The 18,925-nt window shown below is 51.4% G+C and overlaps 1 protein-coding gene across 2 annotated transcripts in view; it reads left to right on the forward strand.

Annotated features, from left to right (window-relative positions):
- SHROOM2 (shroom family member 2) overlaps nt 1-18,925 on the forward strand; it is a 146,737-nt gene that overhangs the window by 115,755 nt on the left and 12,057 nt on the right. For both annotated transcript variants that reach the window (XM_035029682.1, XM_035029683.1), the window contains exons 6-8: nt 10,136-10,816; nt 16,510-17,034; nt 18,402-18,573. In XM_035029682.1, the coding sequence (XP_034885573.1) occupies nt 10,136-10,816; nt 16,510-17,034; nt 18,402-18,573 (1,378 nt within the window). The remainder of the gene's footprint in view (nt 1-10,135; nt 10,817-16,509; nt 17,035-18,401; nt 18,574-18,925) is intronic.

Below are 18,925 nucleotides of genomic sequence, written 5' to 3' on the forward strand. Positions count from 1 at the left end.
TCCTTCCTTCCTTCCTTCCTTCCTTCCTTCCTTCCTTCCTTCCTTCCAGTAGGCTCCACGCCCCTGAGATCAAGACCTGAACTGAGATCAAGAATCAGATGCTTAACCGACTGAGCTACCCAGGCACCCCCTAGTTATTTCATTTTTAACTTGCATTTTCTCAGGAACACGCAAAGTCGAACTTTGCGTCTTGCTAGCCATTTGTATTTTTTTCTTTTGTTCGTTACTGCTCACATCTTGTGTTCATTTTCCTATTGGGGGTGGGGCCTTTCTTGATTATTGTTATTCAGGGGGCAAATAGATCGCTGAAGTGCGCTGTGTGCTTTTCACACATTAATGGCTGGTTACGGTTTTTTCCTTTTTAATGTACTAGTGTTTATCATGTCATTGCCCCTGCCTGCTGGCTGTGTGCAGTCCATTCCCATTCTGCTGGCTCCTGGCTCCTGGGAATTGTGTGGTGGTCTTTGCGTTACTGCGCAGAAAGCATAACTATGTGGGGCTCTGTGGGTATGAATTTCCTATGAGCTGTAGACCACCACCTGCAATATTCTCCAGCGTCTCTACTGCCTGGGCAGAGAAGAACCCAGGTGTTTTAGAATAATGTCTAATGTGGTGTTGTGGAGAGAAAGCAGGAATCAGAGATGAACATCTCCAAGCTAGCTCAGGTCAGGGGGCAAGTGACTTAGGCTCTTGGGGCTGCAGTCCCCTGGAAATGCTGAGTTGTGTCTGTCGTGCTTGCCTTCTGCAAATGGAGGTTAGTAAGAGGATTGTCTCTGCTGAAGAATCAAGATGTCCTTGGCTTCCCAGTACGCTGGGCCCTCCTGCCACCGTTACTGCTCTGGCTGGCAGAAACCTGAAGGTCCGTCGAAGGCACAACATCACACCTCCGTATGTTCTAGTGTCCGCTCATTTGAGCGTTTGTCCGTGCTTGTGTCTTTCTCCCTTCTGGTTTCTTTCACTGGGATGTGTTTGTGTTCATTTTAATGCACCTGCTGTGTGGTTTCCTTTGATAACGCCACCCCGAGACGTTTGATCACTCAGGGTATAAGTATGTCAAAATAAAATAAACAGAAGCCGTATAACCATAGATACAAACACATTCAAAAGAGTAAAGGGCTACTCAATCGCCAGTTACTATGTTTTAATTACCACGAGATCAGAAGAAGCACGATCTCTGTGGGCAGTCTTCAGGTGATCGCTCTGTTTCTGGTTACTGACCTGTATTTGTGTGGTCAGGTGCCAGGGAGCCTACAAAATTGAATCAGGCACAGAGAGAATCTCCCTTGAAGGATCTTATGCTCTCTTCTTGGGGAAAATAATCCATAACCAATTACTATAGACCAGGTGCTGAAACAACAGACATTTATTTCTCACAGTTGCAGAGGCTGCAATTCGAAGATGGAAGTGCAGCTGATTTGCTGGCTGGTGAGACCCATTTCCTGGTTTGCAGCCGGCTGTGCTCCTGCTGTGTCCTTACCTGGGAGAGAGTGGGGGAGAGCAGAGAGCAGGGCAGCAAGCTCTCTCTCGTACAAGCGTGCTGTCCCATTGCTGAGGGCTCCATCGTCATGACCTAATTACCTCCCAAAGGTCCCGCCACCTAACACCTTCCCGTTGGGGGGTGTTAGGATTTAACATACGCATTCTGGAGGGACACAGAAATAAACGTAAATGCTGTGATGCAGGGTAGACAGGAGAGAATCAGCCTGCCAGCCATGTCTTCCTCTCCCCGCTCCCTCCCTCCCTCGCTTCCTCCGTTCCTCCCTGTTACCTCACTGAGTCTTCACTGAAGCCCGCGTTGTGGTAGGCACTGTGCTAGGCCCAGGGACAGAAGTGGGTGCTACCAGTGTACCCAGGAGGAGCGACAGTAAATGAAAATAACACAGGTGAATTGAGAACAGTTTGGGGACAAACAGGCAGAGATTCAGTCCCTATGGGGGTTCAGCAGAAGAAAGGCTTATCTTTGTCAACAGGTCCAGGAAACGCTCCATGGAAAAGGTTGCACTTCATTTTGATCTGATAGAAAACAGGAATGGTGTCTGTGGGGCGTCTCCTAAAGAGTGTGGATCAAAGCAGAGATACGGAAACCACAAGGCATGGGTGGCAGAGGAGGGCCCCTGGCCAAAACGTATGTTGCCGGAACGGGGGTCCCTGAGGAGTGGCAGGTGGCTTGGGAAGGATGAGAGGGGGAGCCTACAAAATCAAGCACTCTGGCCTTGATTTGGTGGTGGTGGGAGGAGGGGCTGGAAGTTTCCAGGGGAGAGGATCCAGCTATCTACTTTCCATGCTAATTATGACGAAAATGTGTGCATGTTTGTAAAATGCAGTCAGTGGAGGAGAGAAGAAGATTGGAAATGCCCATCACGGGGGATCTGTCACACGGAATACTTTATTTAACAGCCTGGAAAAGTCGCTGCAAGATGGCTTTGCTTTCAGAAAATTTAATTTGTGAAAGTTGTGATTAGAGTCCCCCTCAAATTTGTTGAAATGGGGCATTTCCCTGTCATTTCAGTGGGGGTTGGTTTGTAGTTCTAAGGAATTTTAATCTGCGTCTGCCTGAAGTAGGTTCTCCTTCCAGATAAGAACCCAGAGTAACTTACAGGGCTTTCAAGCCGGGCTACAATGACTGCCTGAAAGCAAGAGGGAAATGCCGAGTTGTGTCTGTGCAATTGTATTTAGACTCGATTGTGGTGGTGAACGCACAACTCTGCACGTTTACCCCGACCGGAGGTCGCTTGAATTTTACAGTGTTTAAACAATACCTTGGTAAAATTGGGGTGGGGTGTGGAGAAGAAAAGAGTTGTAAAAATGTTTTGTAACCTGAAGGCCTCCCAGATCCATAGCTAGATTCTAGGAATTCAAACGCGTGGTTTTAAAAACTTAAGTGGCTCACAAGAAAAGCGTGTAGATGTAGGGGGCAAGAATTTAGGTGAACCCAAATTCATTTATTGCTCATTACTTGTACCCTAATGCTTGTAGCATTTAAGTCCTTATTAACAACACGTCACACCCAATTAAAACTTAGGCGTCAGAGATGTTCCCAAAACTATTATTGAGCTGAATGAAATGTCTGCCATCATAAAATCTGATCTGATCTTTTCCTTCTAACTGCTTCTGACGATTTCCAGCGAGTTTGTGGCACTCCACTCTGGTTCACGTGAGGTTGGTCACAAGAGACCGTTGCTCCTACTAATAACTAAAAAATGGCCATAAAAGTTATAAAATCATAGCTTTAGAAGAACTCAGCAGACCCTGCTCTTTGTGTAAAGAGCTCTTCTCCCCTTTGGCATTCTCCTCATACATTCTTCATAGTACTTTTCAAAATGAGCTTGAATTTTTAAGGAATTAATACTGCCTTGCCTTCTAGACCAGGGTTTGGCAAACTACAGCCCAAGAGCCAGATCTCCTGGGCCCAGGGTTTGAGAAGCCTTTCTGGCTGGAGGATTAAGGATCAAGGATTGATCCCTCCAAGGTTGGTAGCCAGGGGCACTTAATGTCACCGTTTTTCAGATGATAATAATCTAGTTTTGGAGGGACATGCCAAGCCAAGGATTAGTTTCAGGAGTAGCGTTTAATACTCAGATCAAGTGGTTAGAAAAATGGAGATATGGAATTGGGGAGGGGAAGGTCCCATAGAGCACAGATTCTCCGCACTGGCAGAAAATTGAGATTGCTAGAAGGCTTTCGCTCAGATACGGATTTGCAGGCATGCGTGTCCTCATCAGCCCCTACCTCTGCCAGGCCTGGCTTCTGATGGGATATGGTTGAGGAGAGCTTAGATTTGTATGTCTGAAGTCATCCCCTACACTCCTTCAGAATGCTGTGGAGAATTGGAGGCGTGGGTTACGGAAACAAGATGGACCAGGAGTGCAAAGTGGTTGACCCTAAGGAGTGCATGCTGGGGGTTGACTGGATGTGCCCTCCTATATTTGGTGGAAATGGTCTGCCTTAAAAAAGCTATAAAACCAAAACATCAGACAAAAACATTGCTCTGCTCTCGTCCATCAGGGCAGGGGTTATTCTGGGCGGGAGGGAAGTGAGGCGTTGGGGTAAGGACAGAGTCTGAAGAGGCTGTGTGTATCTGCAGCATTATAGTGCTTTTACAAACCCCGGAAATAAATTTGGAAAGCATAACCTCACGCCTGGGAGGAGCATAAAGCCTCGAATATTTATGACATTTTCCTTTTCATTTAGATCAGCTTCAAATTGGTAACAGCTTCCCATGCCCTGTGGAAAGAGCTGTCCAGGGGGTCAGAAGGCAGAGGGAACTTTTCTTTTCCCTGTGTCTCCTGTGGTTTGCATTTCATGTCCGCTTCCGTTATATTCTGGTCCGACGTTGGTTGACCTGTGCTGAGAGGGGGGGATCCTGGCTGGCTGCACGTGCGGCCAAACCAGAGCACCTGAACACCCATCAGAAGAGATGGCAGGTCTCCACTGGGGCCGTGGGGTGACCGGTGGCATCCCTGAGGACACTCTTGTGTCCTGCAGCTTGGAAGACTAGTGGCGTCCTGGTGAGTCACAGGTCAGACTTGCAGAGCAGGCTGAGTGCAGTCTGTGGCCAGTGGCTGAGCAACGGCATTGGCCAGTCCCACTCGCCCCTGAAATCCTGATTTCATCAGTTCGGCCACTTCTAAAAAAAAAAAAATCGCAGTTGGTATCAGGCTTGCCCACACTTTGAACTTTGCACAAAACATATTTTTAGGAAAGCCAAAAACAGAGAATGCCAGGAGAAAACTCAGCTAACAGATCACATGCAAATGTCATTTTTATTCCATTTGTCTGTGCTTCTGATTCTAACTGGCCTGGAGGTTTGATTGGCAGAGGGAATTTGCCTCATTCTGTTTAAAAAAAAATTTTTTTTGTTTTGTTTTTTTCCCCAAATGTCACATCTTGGAACCAGGAATGACAGTCTCTAGCCATAAAAACAAAAGAGGCCTGGAATAGATTCAAAACACGTGTTCTGAAAACAGAGTTGGATACTTGCAGGGCCATCACGGATTATGATCTCTAAATGTAGGAGTTTTCTGTGATTGAACACTAGCCCTTCCTGAAATCTGTGCTTGTGCATTTGGTTTTGGAATCTCTCTATTAATCTGTTCTCCACTTAACTACAAATGACGTATCAGTCTCTCTAATTTCACTTCATTCTTGTTACCATCCAAGTTCCTACAAGCAAAAATAAAACCCAAAGGAAGCAAATCTTTTTATCCATCTGTTAGGACAATGAAGAAATAACATTCATCTGATTTCCTAAAGTAATTGCTTTCCCCACATTAGAATCACAGAAAAGAGAGCCTATTTGGGGTTGGCAGAGAGAGAAAAACTTTAGTGAAGACATTGCAATAAAGAAAGGACTGAATTGAAAATGATTTCAGGGCTCGTATCCTCCCACAAGGTGATTCTATAAGACACAGCGTTGGGGCGCCTGGGTGGCTCAGTTGGTTAAGCGACTGCCTTCGGCTCAGGTCATGATCCTGGAGTCCCGGGATCGAGTCCCGCATCGGGCTCCCTGCTCGGTGGGGAGTCTGCTTCTCCCTCTGACCCTCCCCCCTCTCATGTGCTCTCTCTCATTCTCTCTCAAAAAAAAAAAAAAAAGACACAGTGTTGGATAACAATAAAAAAATTTAAAAAAAAAAGAAGGCACTTAAAAGGGGAAAAAAAAAAAGACACAGCGTTGGAACAGGACTTAGGGAAACTGCTCTCTCCATCCTCACCAGTGTATCTCTCCATTCGTTTGGTAGATGTTATTTGCATGCTTGGACACTGGGATAAGACAACCAGACAGCCTCCTTACCTGCAGGGGGGCTCACCGTCTGCGAAGTCCTGTGGTCATCTGGCATCTCCCAGGAAAGAGTGGGCGGGGCCATTATTGCTGGGTGTTCATGCTGCTTGAAATGTTTCTAGAGTGTTTCTGTCTGTTCCTTAGTGAATTGGTCAGTTGACTGGTTGATTACCTCTCTGGCGTTCCCATGCCTTGCCCATCATCTCCTTTTCCCACGTCACTTGGCTTCCGTGGTGTGTAGACAGAAGAGCTTTCTGCCTGTTCTTCCCCAAGGTGATGTGAGTCTGTTGGGATTTCCCTGGGAGACAGGAAGATCAACGGAGACACCAGGGATTCCTTCAGGAGACCTGTACTCAGGCGTGAGTGTCCCTTGCGTGCCCAGCCACCTGGTGTGTACAAGCCCAGTGAGGAGAGTGGAGATTGAACCACGAGTCACTGGAGAGTGAAACCAGGCCCGTGCTGGGGGCGACCAGGAACCGAGGGCCCTGTGTAAGGGGGAGCAGAGAACTGTGACCCAGAGAGAGAAATCCAGTGCTGTCCCAGGGCTCATCATGAACAGATGGGATCTGGAAATAAAGCTGCCACCTCTCAGATACGGAAACCGCATTTAGACGTGGGCCTGGCCGTCTCCACACCCAGATCAAAAATGTCGATGTGGGGCGCCTGGGTGGCTCAGTCGTTAAGCGTCTGCCTTCGGCTCAGGTCATGATCCCAGGGTCCTGGGATCGAGTCCCACATCGGGCTCCCTGCTCCTTGGGAGCCTGCTTCTCCCTCTGCCTCTCTCTCTCTCTGTCTCTCATGAATAAATAAATAAAATCTTTAAAAAAAAAAAAAAATGTCGATGTGAATTCGAGCAATGTGCATGGGGTTTCCAGAGCATTTGCTGTGTGTGTGTGTGTATGTGTATGTGTGTGTGTATATATATATTCTTTTTCCTTTTGGCCCTTTAGTCCTTTCTGCCCTATCACAGGGTGTTTGGGCCACTGAGCGGCATTCACCGTGGCCTTTCCTGGGGATTTTCCTCTTCAGATTCGTTCCATTTGGCTTCGCTGCCCTGTTGCAGATCTTTCTCCTCCCGTTGCCCCCGCAGCGGCCAGGCCCATGAGGAAGAACGGCGTGGTGCGGGGACCAGCCCCGGAGCAGGTCACGGGGCTCGGGGAGTCTCCAGTGCATAGAGCCCGCCAGGCCTCCCTCCTCCTGGACCTGCAGGAGCACCGTTCCCCATGGTAACATGTCATTAGCATGTTCTTCGGGACAGTGAGCAACCTAAGCTGCATATCAGTTGCTCGGACTCTAGAATGCAGCTGCCTTTTCAGTGTTCCCTTGTACAGCTTGACCCGCCGCTCCCGTGTGTACCTAGGAGCAGATGCTTCGATGCTTTTGCTGGCAAATCCCTAAGACATCCTTATTTTCTTTATCTGTGGATCTTACTATCACCATTGACTTTGTACTTGAAGATTCAAAAAAGCGGAGCGCGGGGATATACATACATTATTACACAGAGACTGACAGAGATGCGTCTAACACGTCCGCAGCAGACACACATGCAGATGCACACACATACACACACGTTCTCTACTCAGCAGTCACTGGAAACCTATTAGAAACAGATCGGAACACGACCCTACCAGAGCCCCAGGTTCCCACTTGTGGTCCTTCTTCTTGTGACCCTGATTTCCTGAATTCCTAACTGGAGTAAGAAAAACCCATTAGTGGTTTTATACCTTTGACTTTGTAAGTTTGGTGGCGTGGAGGAGTAAAGAAAAAATAAGGGGGTGGGGACAAGGTTGGCGCTGAAATTGCTGTGCTAACGTAAGTCTAACTGCAGTGCGGTGTTGGGGTGCAGCGCATTGCTAGGACCAGGAGAGACCATGCAGCATGCATGCCTCCCCTGGGGAACAGTCCTGCAAAGGATGCCCCACCAGGAAGACAGGAAGTACTTTGTGCCTGACAGAAGCCGGGATGTGGCCCTTGGGCAGACTCTGTGCAGCCCATCTTTTGCTCCGAGTCCTTATTTCACATCTGTGACTTCTCTTGTGTTTCTGGGCAGATCTCCGCACATCCTGTCTAATGCACTCTGCAAATAGAGCTCCTTTTTCGTTAAAGTATGAAATGTGAGGGCGCCTGGGTGGCTCAGTCGTTAAGCGTCTGCCTTCGGCTCAGGTCATGGTCCCAGGGTCCTGGGATCGAGCCCCGCATCGGGTTCCCTGCTCGGCGGGAAGCCTGCTTCTCCTTCTCCCACTCCCCCTGCTTGTGTTCCTGCTCTCGCTGTCTCTCTGTCAAATAAATATATAAAATCTTAAAAATAAAAAAAAAAGGTATGAAATGTGAATCCGGATGGCCAAAAGCACTTAGATTTAAGCGAGACATTGTAGCTAATTGAATTGTGAGTGTCTGTTAGGTGGTGGATATTTAGTTAAGTAAGCGGCACCAGGTGCTTTCCTGCAGGTCTGTGGGTGCTGTATTTCAAGCATGTTCACAGGAGAGGAGAAAACCTGCAAACGTGGCTCAGCTCTTTGAAATGAAATACTGGGGAGGCGTTTGTAAATTGTCGTGAATTAGGTTTTATGAGCTTAAGAGGCACAGTGGGTGAAACGGACGGGGACGTAAGGGCATTCATTCCCCCGAAGCAGGTCAAACCTACCTGTCGCGGCAAGGCACCTGAGCTGTGAGTTACGAGTCGCAAACTGCGTTCTCAGCTCGACAGAGTTTAAATGCGATCGGTAACCAAACAGCTGCTTGAGTCTGATCTCTGAACATCCGTTGCTATGTTCAAGTTATTTTGAAAACTTCTAGTTTCTTTTAGTGTGTACCTGATAACGTATTTTTTTCTGAAATATCTAACTTCCTGGAACCGGGTTAATATTTTAAGCTCTTGTGCTTGGCTGTTTTGCCACCATGTGTCTTCTAAGCCTAGGCGGTGTGTTCAGCGTCTTGCCAGCAGACAACAAGACTGCCCTTTCTCTGGGCCCCGCTAGGACTTGAGCTCCTGTGTCCTCTTCCAGATATGGAGAGCTTCTAGCTTCTAGGTGGGGCAGGGTCCGGCTACGTCTGGCTGTGCTCTCCACAGCGCAGGGTGGGAGGCTGGCCCCAGCTGGCTGACCGTGGGGAAGGGGAGGGAATTGGGCATGGTCTGGGCTCTGCTCTTGAGCATCTGCTGAACCTGGAGGGGCCTGTTCTCCCGAGGACATGGTCAGAGGGACATGCGCAGGGCGCACTGGACTTACAGGACAGCAGCCTGGGGGTTGGGGGGGTGCAGGTTGGGACATCTGTAACACTCAGGCGAGGCATCCTGTCTCAGGAGGCTGGCTCACTCCTAGGTCACAAGGCGGGTGCTGGAATGAGGCTCCTGCCCTGGGTGTCAGGAGGAAAGCCTTATCTGCTTGTTACTTAGTAGGTTACGTCTCTTCTGGGTTGCTGGTGCTCTGTCTGCTGCTTCTCCCGTTGCTGCCCTTCTTAAGAGTTTCCTTTAACAACACGGTTGTCTCCTCAATGCAAAAACTGCTCTTCCCTGAATGGAAGATTCCATCAGAGGCTCGTTCTATGACTCAGGTCAGAAGAAACCATGTGTTGGCAAAGGCGTGATGGCCCCTTGCTTTGTTGCAAGTTTGATCGTTGTTAGCCCATGAGCGTTGGCTACAGCACAGATAACCACACACGTGAAGCCTGCCCGTGGGAGTGTTTTTTCGGAGGGGGGGACCTTTCCGTGGGGGAGTGTGTGTGTGTCTGTACATATTAAACACATGCATATGTGCCTAGAAAGTAAAGATAGAACTGGAAACGGATCACAGGATGGAAAGACCAGTGAACCACTTACAGTTCCCAAAAGTCTGTTTTTCTCATTTTTAATAATACCTGACTGATTTTAAAGGTCTTATTAATAAATGGATTTGTGGCTCATGTTAGAAAGTTCTATCCCTTTGCATATGGCAATTTCCCAAAGTAAGCCACATAAAAATACTGTTGCAACACAAAATAAGTATTTCTGAATATAGCCGTATGAGAATTTTCATCAACATTGTTTTTAAAAATGTTTGTGTGAATTTTTTTGCCCCAGAATGCAACTTGTGTGTGCATGTATGTGTGTGTGTGCATCTGATACGTGTGCATGTGTTTTTAATACTTCCCATCCTGTGACGTGGTGTGCCAACATCCAGCCTGATGTCGTCCAGCACGTGTTTGGATTTTGTCTCTTGCATTACAAATTGCAGTGGAGACAGGTGTGGGAAAACTTTGTATATGAATTTAATTCCTTAAAATGATCTAAGAAGGTTATCCAGATCTGGGTTCTAGTCCCATCTGGAGAGAAGATGTTACTTGGAATCACTTGCTCATTTTTATACTTTCTCCCTCTAGACAAGCAGATGCCCAGGGTCCAGAAGCCTTTACGACAGCACAGCAGGACTCTCAGAAGCCGTCCCAGCTCTCTAAGCCACCTCCCGCCTGGGAAGCTCCAGAGGTGCCCCAGGAGGCCCGCAGCCGAGCGGGGACCCTACCTCGAGATTACAGATACCCAGAGGAAACGCTCGGCCCAGGACCACACGTGCCGAGCGCCCCCTCGGCCCTGCACACTCGGGGGCAGGACCCAAGGCCCGTGAACACTGCACCGCTCCCCAAGAAGCCGGCCCCACAGAGGCCACCACCACCCAAACGGGAACCCAGGCAACTCAAGGGCCTGGCCGGTGGCACACCTGGGGCTGCTCACCTAGGTGCCCCCAGCAGGCCCCTTTCCCCCCAGTCCCCGGAGGCCCTGGAGGCGTGTGTGGACCGCCTGTCCCTGTCCCACAGCCCCTGTGCCTTGGTGGAGAAACTGAGCAGTGCGCAGCCCAAAGACGGTGTGAGGGCCTCTGGCGAGCACGGCAAGCGGCATGTAGATGAGCACACAGGCTGCCCTAAGCGTGAGGCCCTGCTCCCTTCCAAGTTCCGGCCCCTGCAGACGTCCGCCATGGAGACCTCTCGCTCCCCTTCTCCTCAGTTCGCTCCCCAGAAGCTGACAGACAAACCTCCCCTGCTGATCCAGGAGGAGAATTCTGCAAGGTACTATTCTGGGACAGTGGCCCTGTGCGCTTCCCCTTTCCTGAGCTCCTGTAGGAGGTTTGTGGTGCATCTTTCCTGGGTGGTGGACACCGGGTACCTTGCTTCAGCTACACACATTGGATTTTAAGTTGCCTCTGGGGACTGACTCCATGAGGGAGAATCCACAGCTCCAGCGGTCAGTTGGATTTTGAACTTGGTTGGGGGGCTGTCCTGTTCCACAGGAGCAAGGGGGATGTGATAGAGGTGGGGGGCCATCCCCTGTCCCTTTCACCCAAGGCCAGCGTTGATATATGCATCACCCACAGGCATGTGCCCATCAGTGCTGTGTGTTCCCTAAGCACCTGTTTGTAATCAGAATCCGGTTTAAACTAAGCAGGAGACCTTCAGGAGAAAATGGTGTTTTTCATAATATCCAGTATTTCCATGCTGTTTTTTCTTTTTCTTTTTGAAGATTTTCTTTATTTGAGAGAGAGAGTGCAAGCAAGCACGGGGTAGGGAGGGGCAAAGGGAGAGGCAGAGAGAGAGAGTCTCAAGCAGACTCCCCACTGAGCATGGAGCCCAATATGGGGCTTGATCCCCAGGACCCTGAGATCATGACCTGAGCTGAAACCCAAGAGTTGGCCGCTGAACCAACAGCCCTCCACACTGTTTTTCTGTGTCTTAGGTGAAAAGCCAGGCTGGTGTACACTTTTTGTTAAAGCAGAGGAAACATCTATTCTAGTGCATGGTGCTGTTGTTACAATTTCAGGCATGGGATTGTCTGTCATGCCCATTGAGACGTTGATAAGTGTGGTCGGGCAGGGGACTGACAGGAGCACCGACTGTTTCCTTTTTCCCTCCTGTCTGAGGGCCTTTGAAGAACTGAGAACTGGAAGAGTGGAGAATTTTCTTTTCTTTTTTTTAAGATTTTGTTTATTTATTTGATAGAGAGAGACAGCCAGAGAGGGAACACAAGCAGGGGGAGTGGGAGAGGGAGAAGCAGGCCTCCCGCGGAGCAGGGAGCCTGATGCGGGGCTTGATCCCAGGTCCCCGGGATCATGACCTGAGCCAAAGGCAGACGCTTAACGACTGAGCCACCCAGGCGCCCCAGAAGTGGAGAATTTTCATCTTGTTCTCTAGACCAGTGGTTCTCAAGCTGGGGAAGGGCCATTTTGCCCCCGGGGGACATCTGGCTGTGTCTGGAGAGGTTTGGGGTGTCACAACTGAAGAGGGAGCGTTGCTCCTGGCATCTCGCGGGCAGAGGTAAGGGATGCTGTGCCACATCCTGCGGTCCCCAGGTCCGCCCCGCAGCCAGGAACGCTCTGGCCTGGCATGTCCCCAATTGTCCCACACGGCCGCCAACAGTCACATGGGGCCATGGGAACATCCGTTAGTGAGAAATATAAATCCCGCACATCATTCGGAACAGCGTGCAGCTGGGGGCACTGATACTGCTTGTTTCCATCGTTCCCAGAAAGGTCTGTTGGACCTTCCTGTTCTAGAGTCTCAAGCTATTCTTTTTTTTTTTTTTTGAACTTCAAAATATCTCCGCAGGGAGGACATTCCTGGTATCATCTTGCGTGTCCAAGTGTGGCATTGAACCCACAGCTGCCCCGGGGGCCACAGCTGTGCTTTATGTCGTTTACGATGTGGGTATCACTGAAATGTCCTTGCCGTGGCAGGTGACACTGCAAGTCGTGAGAGGAAGGAGAGGCTGTCTGTGGTGGGGCAGGTATGTGACACTGTGGCAAGCAAGCCAGCCTCGGCCCCTCCATCCTACGTCCTGCGGAGCTAGGGTGAGCAGCATGGGCCCCTCGGACAAACACCGCCACGTGCCCCACGGTGCTCCTGACCCGTGTTCGCCCTAGAAGCAGGCAGTGGCTTTCATTTTTCCTTGCCTGAAGCAAGTGTTGATTTTCGCATTCTGTCTTTCCTGTGAGCTAGAGAGGCATTTCAGTAAGCCGTGACGATACTGTAGAAGATCCTGGCGGGGGGTGGGGGGAGGGCGGGGGGTCTTTGGGGACCCACAGTGTTGAGTTTTCTCATCCGCCATGTCCTTGGGGCCAGAAAGGGTTGGCTTTGCAGCATGTCCCTTGCTGTACAAGTACTCACAAAGAGCTGAACTCTGGTCGGCGTCCGGACCCATCCCCAAATACGTCCTCTCTGCTCTTCTCGGGAAGCACGGGGCGGGGGCGGGGGAGGGGGCGCCAAGGGTGGCCATGCCGCTTCCGAAAGTTGCTACCAAGGAAGTCGCTCATAAGGGACTGAATTACTGTTCCCCACGGTGTGTGCTGTCAATCAGTCCTGGTGTGAAAGCGTGGAATCCCAGTGACCGACGAGACAAAGGAGAAGCCAGGGCCCAGGGGTCCTGGCTCTGCTCGGTGTCCACAGTCAGCGACCGACGGGTCCGCGAGGAAAGCGTGCCTGGGGCAGGGCTTCCCACGCTGCCTGTCACTTGAGCTCGGCTCAGAGATACTGTTCTTGCCCTGCCCTCTGCGGACTTCTGGAGTTCTGGAGCTTGAGCTGCTCCCCTCCTCTCCCTCCATGTCTGGTGTCTCCCTCCTTCCAGTTACCCCTCGATCACGAGTGTGCGTGTGCCGGCCGCCTGCCGGGGTGCCCGCCGGGGGTGGGGGGTCAGGGCAGGCTCCCACACTCGCGCACCTGCTGAGCAGTTCCCGTGGGCCAGGCGCCGAGCTGCCGAGACCAGCAGGATGCAGCATTTTTTCCCTCTGGGGAATTTCTGAACGGGCATTCATGTTCCCCCCCCCCCCCAAAATGCATCAACTCTTGTCCTGAAACTAGGTAGCTTACTTTCAAATCTTGAAAAGTTCTCTCCGGGCTTCTTGTTGAAACTACAAAATGGAGACGCTGACCGGCAGCATCTTTGGCCGTGGCCGGTGACAGGGATTTGATCACGCCTAGAAGCGTTCTCAGGAGCGTTTTCCCGAGAGCCTGTTCCCATTTGGGAGTGTCCGAGCATAGAGTGCCGGGACGGCTCCCTCACGGCCATGGGCACAGCATTAGCCCTGTCACCTCGAGCCTGTGCGTTTGAGAGGCTCCCGAGGGGGTCCTGGAGTCGCCGCGAGCCGGCGCGGCGTGCGGCTGACGGGCTCCCTCGGCAGTGGGTGCGAGCAGAGCTGCGTGGAGCGCTTGCTGTTGGGAGCGGGGCTCGGGGCACCCCACCTTCTCCGTCCCTCTGCTCTTGCCTGTTGGTTCGGAATTGATGAGCTCTGGTTGCGGTAAGGTCTGATCCGTTGTGTTTTGTCCTGGCTTTGAAGTAAAAGTTCATCAGACTTTTTTAAGTGTGGAAGTCTGGACAGTTTTTGAGAGGAGAGACCATGTATGCTTAGAAAAGATCAGGAAGAGATGCTTTGCTGGAAAGTGTAGGTCAGCGTGTGAAGAACGTGTTCTCATTGTGTTCTTTTTTCGTGTCCTCCTGCCCTGGAAATCCAGTTTCGCCACAAGTCGGAGAAGATAAATAGAGGTGGACTTAGAAGTCAGTACGAGGGCGGCGCCTGGCTGGCTCAGTCGGGAGAGCATGGGACTCTTGATCTCAGGGTTGTGAGTTCAAGCCCCACATTGGGCATAGAGCTGACTTTAAAAAAAAAAATTCAGGGTGGGGGGATGGGTTAGCCTGGTGATGGGTATTAAAAAGGGCACGTATTGGGGCACCTGGGTGGCTCAGCTGTTAAGCGTCTGCCTTTGGCTCGGGTCATGATCCCAGGGTCCTGGGATCGAGCCCCACATCGGGCTCCCTGCTCAGCGGGGAGTCTGCTTCTCCCTCTCCCACTCCCCCTGCCTGTGTTCCCTCTCTCACTGCGTCTCTCTCTGTCAAATAAATAAATAAAATCTTAAAAAAAAAAAAAAAAAGAGGGTACGTATTGCATGGAGCACTGGGTGTTATATGCAAACAATGAATCATGGAGCACTACATCAAAAACTGATGATGTAATGTATGGTGATTAAATAAATACATACATACATACATACATACATACATACATAAAATTTGGTAATAGGTGGTCCAGGTTTCTAAGTGTGGAATGAAAGGAATGAAGAGGGGTTCTTGTCTCTCTGTCTTTGCTTAGATAAGATACCAAAAGTTTCCTTCTGGAGTTTAGCACATGTAAATGGTATTTTCTACAACGCTGGCCTTTTAAAATTTATTCACAAAGAAGGCATTAGGCGAGGACTGTGCATGAATACCTAGATAAAACATCTAATGATTTCTACTGGAGGAGAAAAGAGAATACAAAATTATTTTAGCCTGTGCAGTGCAGTGAACAGGGAAGAAAACATACTGTGTTCCCCGCTGCCAGATACGAGGCAAAGAAAAGCATTTAATTTAGAGCACTGGAGCATTCCTTGTGCTGCACAAAATTCGGTCCATTAGGGTCACGTTGTAGAAGTGATCTTAGCCCACTAAGTTAGAAACAGGTGTGGGACTTTGGCTTCATGAATTTGACTTGTTTTTTCCTTCCCTTGTGGGCACCAGCAGATGGCTCTCTTTCTCCAATATGTCCTTTAAAAAATAACTTGAAACAGTTTTGTCCCGGTGGCCCTGGTCCCACAGGGTCCCTGGGTGTGGTCCGGCAAGGTGTAGCTGAGGGCACCAAGCGGCATTTAGGGTATCCTGCATGAAGCCCCATCACACCGACCAGTTCCATGTTGTCTCTCTTCCGTGTGGGTCCTCCCCAGCTCCTTTCACTGCGAAACCTTCTTTATTAATTTTTTTCTTTTCTTTTTGTTTTTGTTTGTTTTTTGTGTTTTTTTTTTTAGAGAGCATGTGCGAGCGGGGGACAGGGAGGGGCAGGGGAGGGAGAGAGAGAGAGAAAATCTTAAGCAGGCTCCATACCCAGCGCAGAGCCCCACGTGGGGCTCAGTATCACGACCCTGAGATCATGACCTGAGCCGAATCAAGAGTCAGACGCTCAACCAACTGAGCCACCCAGGTGCCCCCCCGCCTTTTTTAAAGCAAGCTCACACACCTTTTAAAGCAAGCCCAATGTGGGACTTGAACTCATAACCCTGAGATCAAGACCTGAGCTGAGATCAAGAGTCAAGCGCTTAACTGACTGAGCCACCCAGGTGCCAACCCCGTCTTTTTTTTTTTTTTTAAGGAAAAGTGTGTCCTCAGTGAGTCACTTAAACTAATGCAGAAGCAGTGTGCCCTGTGTTTGCTGCCAGATCCTTGTGTGGCTGGTTTGAGAAGCCGTGTGAAGGGTGGCTTGAAGTGGTGGAAGGCAGGTGGAGGGTGATGGCCGGTGCACACAGCACGTGAGGAAGCTTCAGATTGGGGCCAGCGGATGCGTGGTGCTCAGTGTCCACTCAAAACATAGCCGCTCTGTAGGGAAGTCCTCCCACGGCCCCAGAACCACGCAGGCTTGTGAACGTGTGCATGATGACCGGCATGAAAACAAGTGCTCAACCATCCACCTCTCAGTAAGCCCGGGGATCCAGCCTCAGGCGTCTGTAGCTTTGTGGGTGACTTTGAAAATTGAAGGTGCCCAGATGCTCAAGGTCAGGAAGCGGGGCCTCCTCCACCTCCATTCCCCGTCCTGGGTCGTGGGATCATAGAGGTTCTCCCTCCACTGCAGTGGCCGCACGTCCCCCAGCCGTCAGGGCAGGCGAGGGACCGGCCGCTTTCTGTCCCGGGTAGCAGTCCGTACGGCGGCTCACTTGGTGTTTTCAGCACACGGCTCTTGTCTTTCCAGAATTGAGCGGGTGATGGACAACAACACCACGGTGAAGATGGTGCCCATCAAGATCGTGCACTCGGAGAGCCAGCCTGAGAAGGAGAGCCGCCAGGGCCTGACCCGCACCGCCGAGCTGCCCGCACTGCCCAGCGGGCTGGAGAAAGACCAGATCAAGACGCTCAGCACGTCCGAGCAGTCCTACTCGCGCTTCTGCCTGTACTCCCGCCAGGGTGCCGAGCCTGAGCCCCAGCGCCCCAGTGCCCCAGCGCCCGGCACCAAGGACGGCGGGGCCTCTCCTCCCGGCCTCAGCTACGTGAAGGCCAAGGAGAGGACAGCCGAAGACCTGAAGTCGGAAGAGCTGGCCCGGGAGATTGTGGGCAAGGACAGGTCCCTGGCCGATATCCTGGACCCCAGTGTGAAGATCAGAACCACCATGGACCTCATGGAGGGCATCTTCCCCAAAGACGAGCACCTGCTGGAAGAAGCTCAGCAGCGCCGGAAGCTGCTCCCCAAAGTCCCGTCTCCGAGAAGCACGGAGGAGAAGTGAGTAAGGCTGCCTTCCGTTCTGCAGCTGGCCGAGCGTGCTTCTGCCCTCTCCGCAGCTCTCAGGCTTCAGGGGGCAAGGGGCTGGTCCACGGATCTGTTTTCACGATGGCTTTTCGGGGGCACATTTTCATAAGCACTGCCCAGTGCTTGCAGCCCATGTTGGCTGTTTTGTGACCCTCCCAAAAGAGCCACTGAGGCCCGTTCCTGCAGATGCCACCTTGGGGGCCTGGAAAGATGTGAAAATACCACAGTTCCTGCGCATTCTTATCTTGAGGCCCATGTGGTTCAGGGTGATGCCCACAGGCTCCTTTCTCAGCTGGGACAGTGTCTCCCCCCAGGGGACAGTTGGCAATGTCCAGAACGTGTTTAGTTGTCACACCTGGGAGGTGCTGCCGGCATCCTGTGGGTGGAGGCCGGGGAGGCTTTCGACAGCCTACCGAGCCCAGGAGGCCCCCATAGCGGAGAAGGCCCCGGATGTCCGTCCGTGCTTACGAAGGAGGCTCTGTGCTCCTGGTGATGGAGCACAGTGAGTGGGTGCGTTGCCATGGGTAGCTAGACTGTGCTTTGCGGCCTGTCTCGTTCGCGGGCTGCCTGCCCGGGCCTGTGTGGTCGCATCTGTCCTGGCGGTGTCCGCTGTCTCCGTAAGCACCCTTCGCGGACAGTAGGTGGGAGCACCAGCAAAATGCAGCACAGAAGGGCAGCGGGGGTGAGGCGGGCCCGAGCCAGGGGGCGCGGACATGGCGGCAGGTAGAAAGGTGCAGGTTGCATCTGGGGCCTTGAGGCCTCCCTTACAGGTAGCTGTGTGCACGTACTCCTTGTGGACCTTAGGCTCCCGGCGAAAGCTCTCCCTGTACTCCGTTCCCTCCCAGGGGGAGATTTTTAGACATCCCTGCTTACTTGACCTTTTCCCCGTTTTTTTTTTTTTTTAATTTTTTTAAAAGATTTTATTTATTTATTTGAGACAGAGAGAATGAGATACAGAGAGCATGAGAGGGAGGAGGGTCAGAGGGAGAAGCAGACTCCCTGCCGAGCAGGGAGCCCGACGCGGGACTCGATCCCGGGACTCCAGGATCATGACCTGAGCCGAAGGCAGTCGCTTAACCGACTGAGCCACCCAGGCGCCCGACCTTTTCCCCTTTTTAAAAAACCGTATTTACGTAGACTTGAGGAGTATCCATTTGGCGACGCATTTTTTAGATCTAACACTGTCACCTACTCCCCTGCCCCCTTTGGCTGCCTCTTGCCCCTGGCTGTTGTCCTGGTGTTGGCACCACCGTTTGCTTGTCACAGAGCAGGCCGTGGGCTGGAAGGAGGCGTCTGGGCACGGAGTCACGGCCGGTTCAAGTTCTGACCTTGTTCCCCAGGAGAGAGGAGCCGGCCGTGCCCGTGGCCATGTCCCTCGCCACCAACTCGACCTACTACAGCACGTCGGCCCCCAAGGCAGAGCTGCTGATTAAGATGAAGGACCTGCAGCAGCAGCAGAACCCAGAGGACGACTCGGGGAGTGACTTGGACCACGACCTGTCGGTGAAGAAGGTAGGAGAGCCCGTTGTCAAGGACGGCATGCTCGGAGGCAGGCAAGGGGCAGCGTGGGCCCTGTGCCACGTGTCCGGGGCGTTTGTGTTCAGCTTTTCTGCAGGACAGTGACATTTGGGGAAGCAGGAGTAAGCCCTTCGTGACCAAGTTGTTCCACAATTGGGCCTTTTCCCTCACGGTCTCCTTACCGTCTTTTTTTTTTTTTTAAGATTTTTTTTTTTTAAGATTTCATTTATTTTGAGTGAGAGAGAGTGAGCAAGTGAGGGAACACAAGCAGGAGGAGTGGGAGAGGGAGAAGGAGACTCCCCGCTGAGCAGGGAGCCCGATGCGGGACTCGAACCCAGGATCCTGG

The sequence above is a fragment of the Mirounga leonina genome, unplaced genomic scaffold, assembly GCF_011800145.1.
Source record: "Mirounga leonina isolate KUSES-001 unplaced genomic scaffold, KU_Mleo_1.0 Mir_268, whole genome shotgun sequence".
NCBI lineage: Eukaryota > Metazoa > Chordata > Mammalia > Carnivora > Phocidae > Mirounga > Mirounga leonina.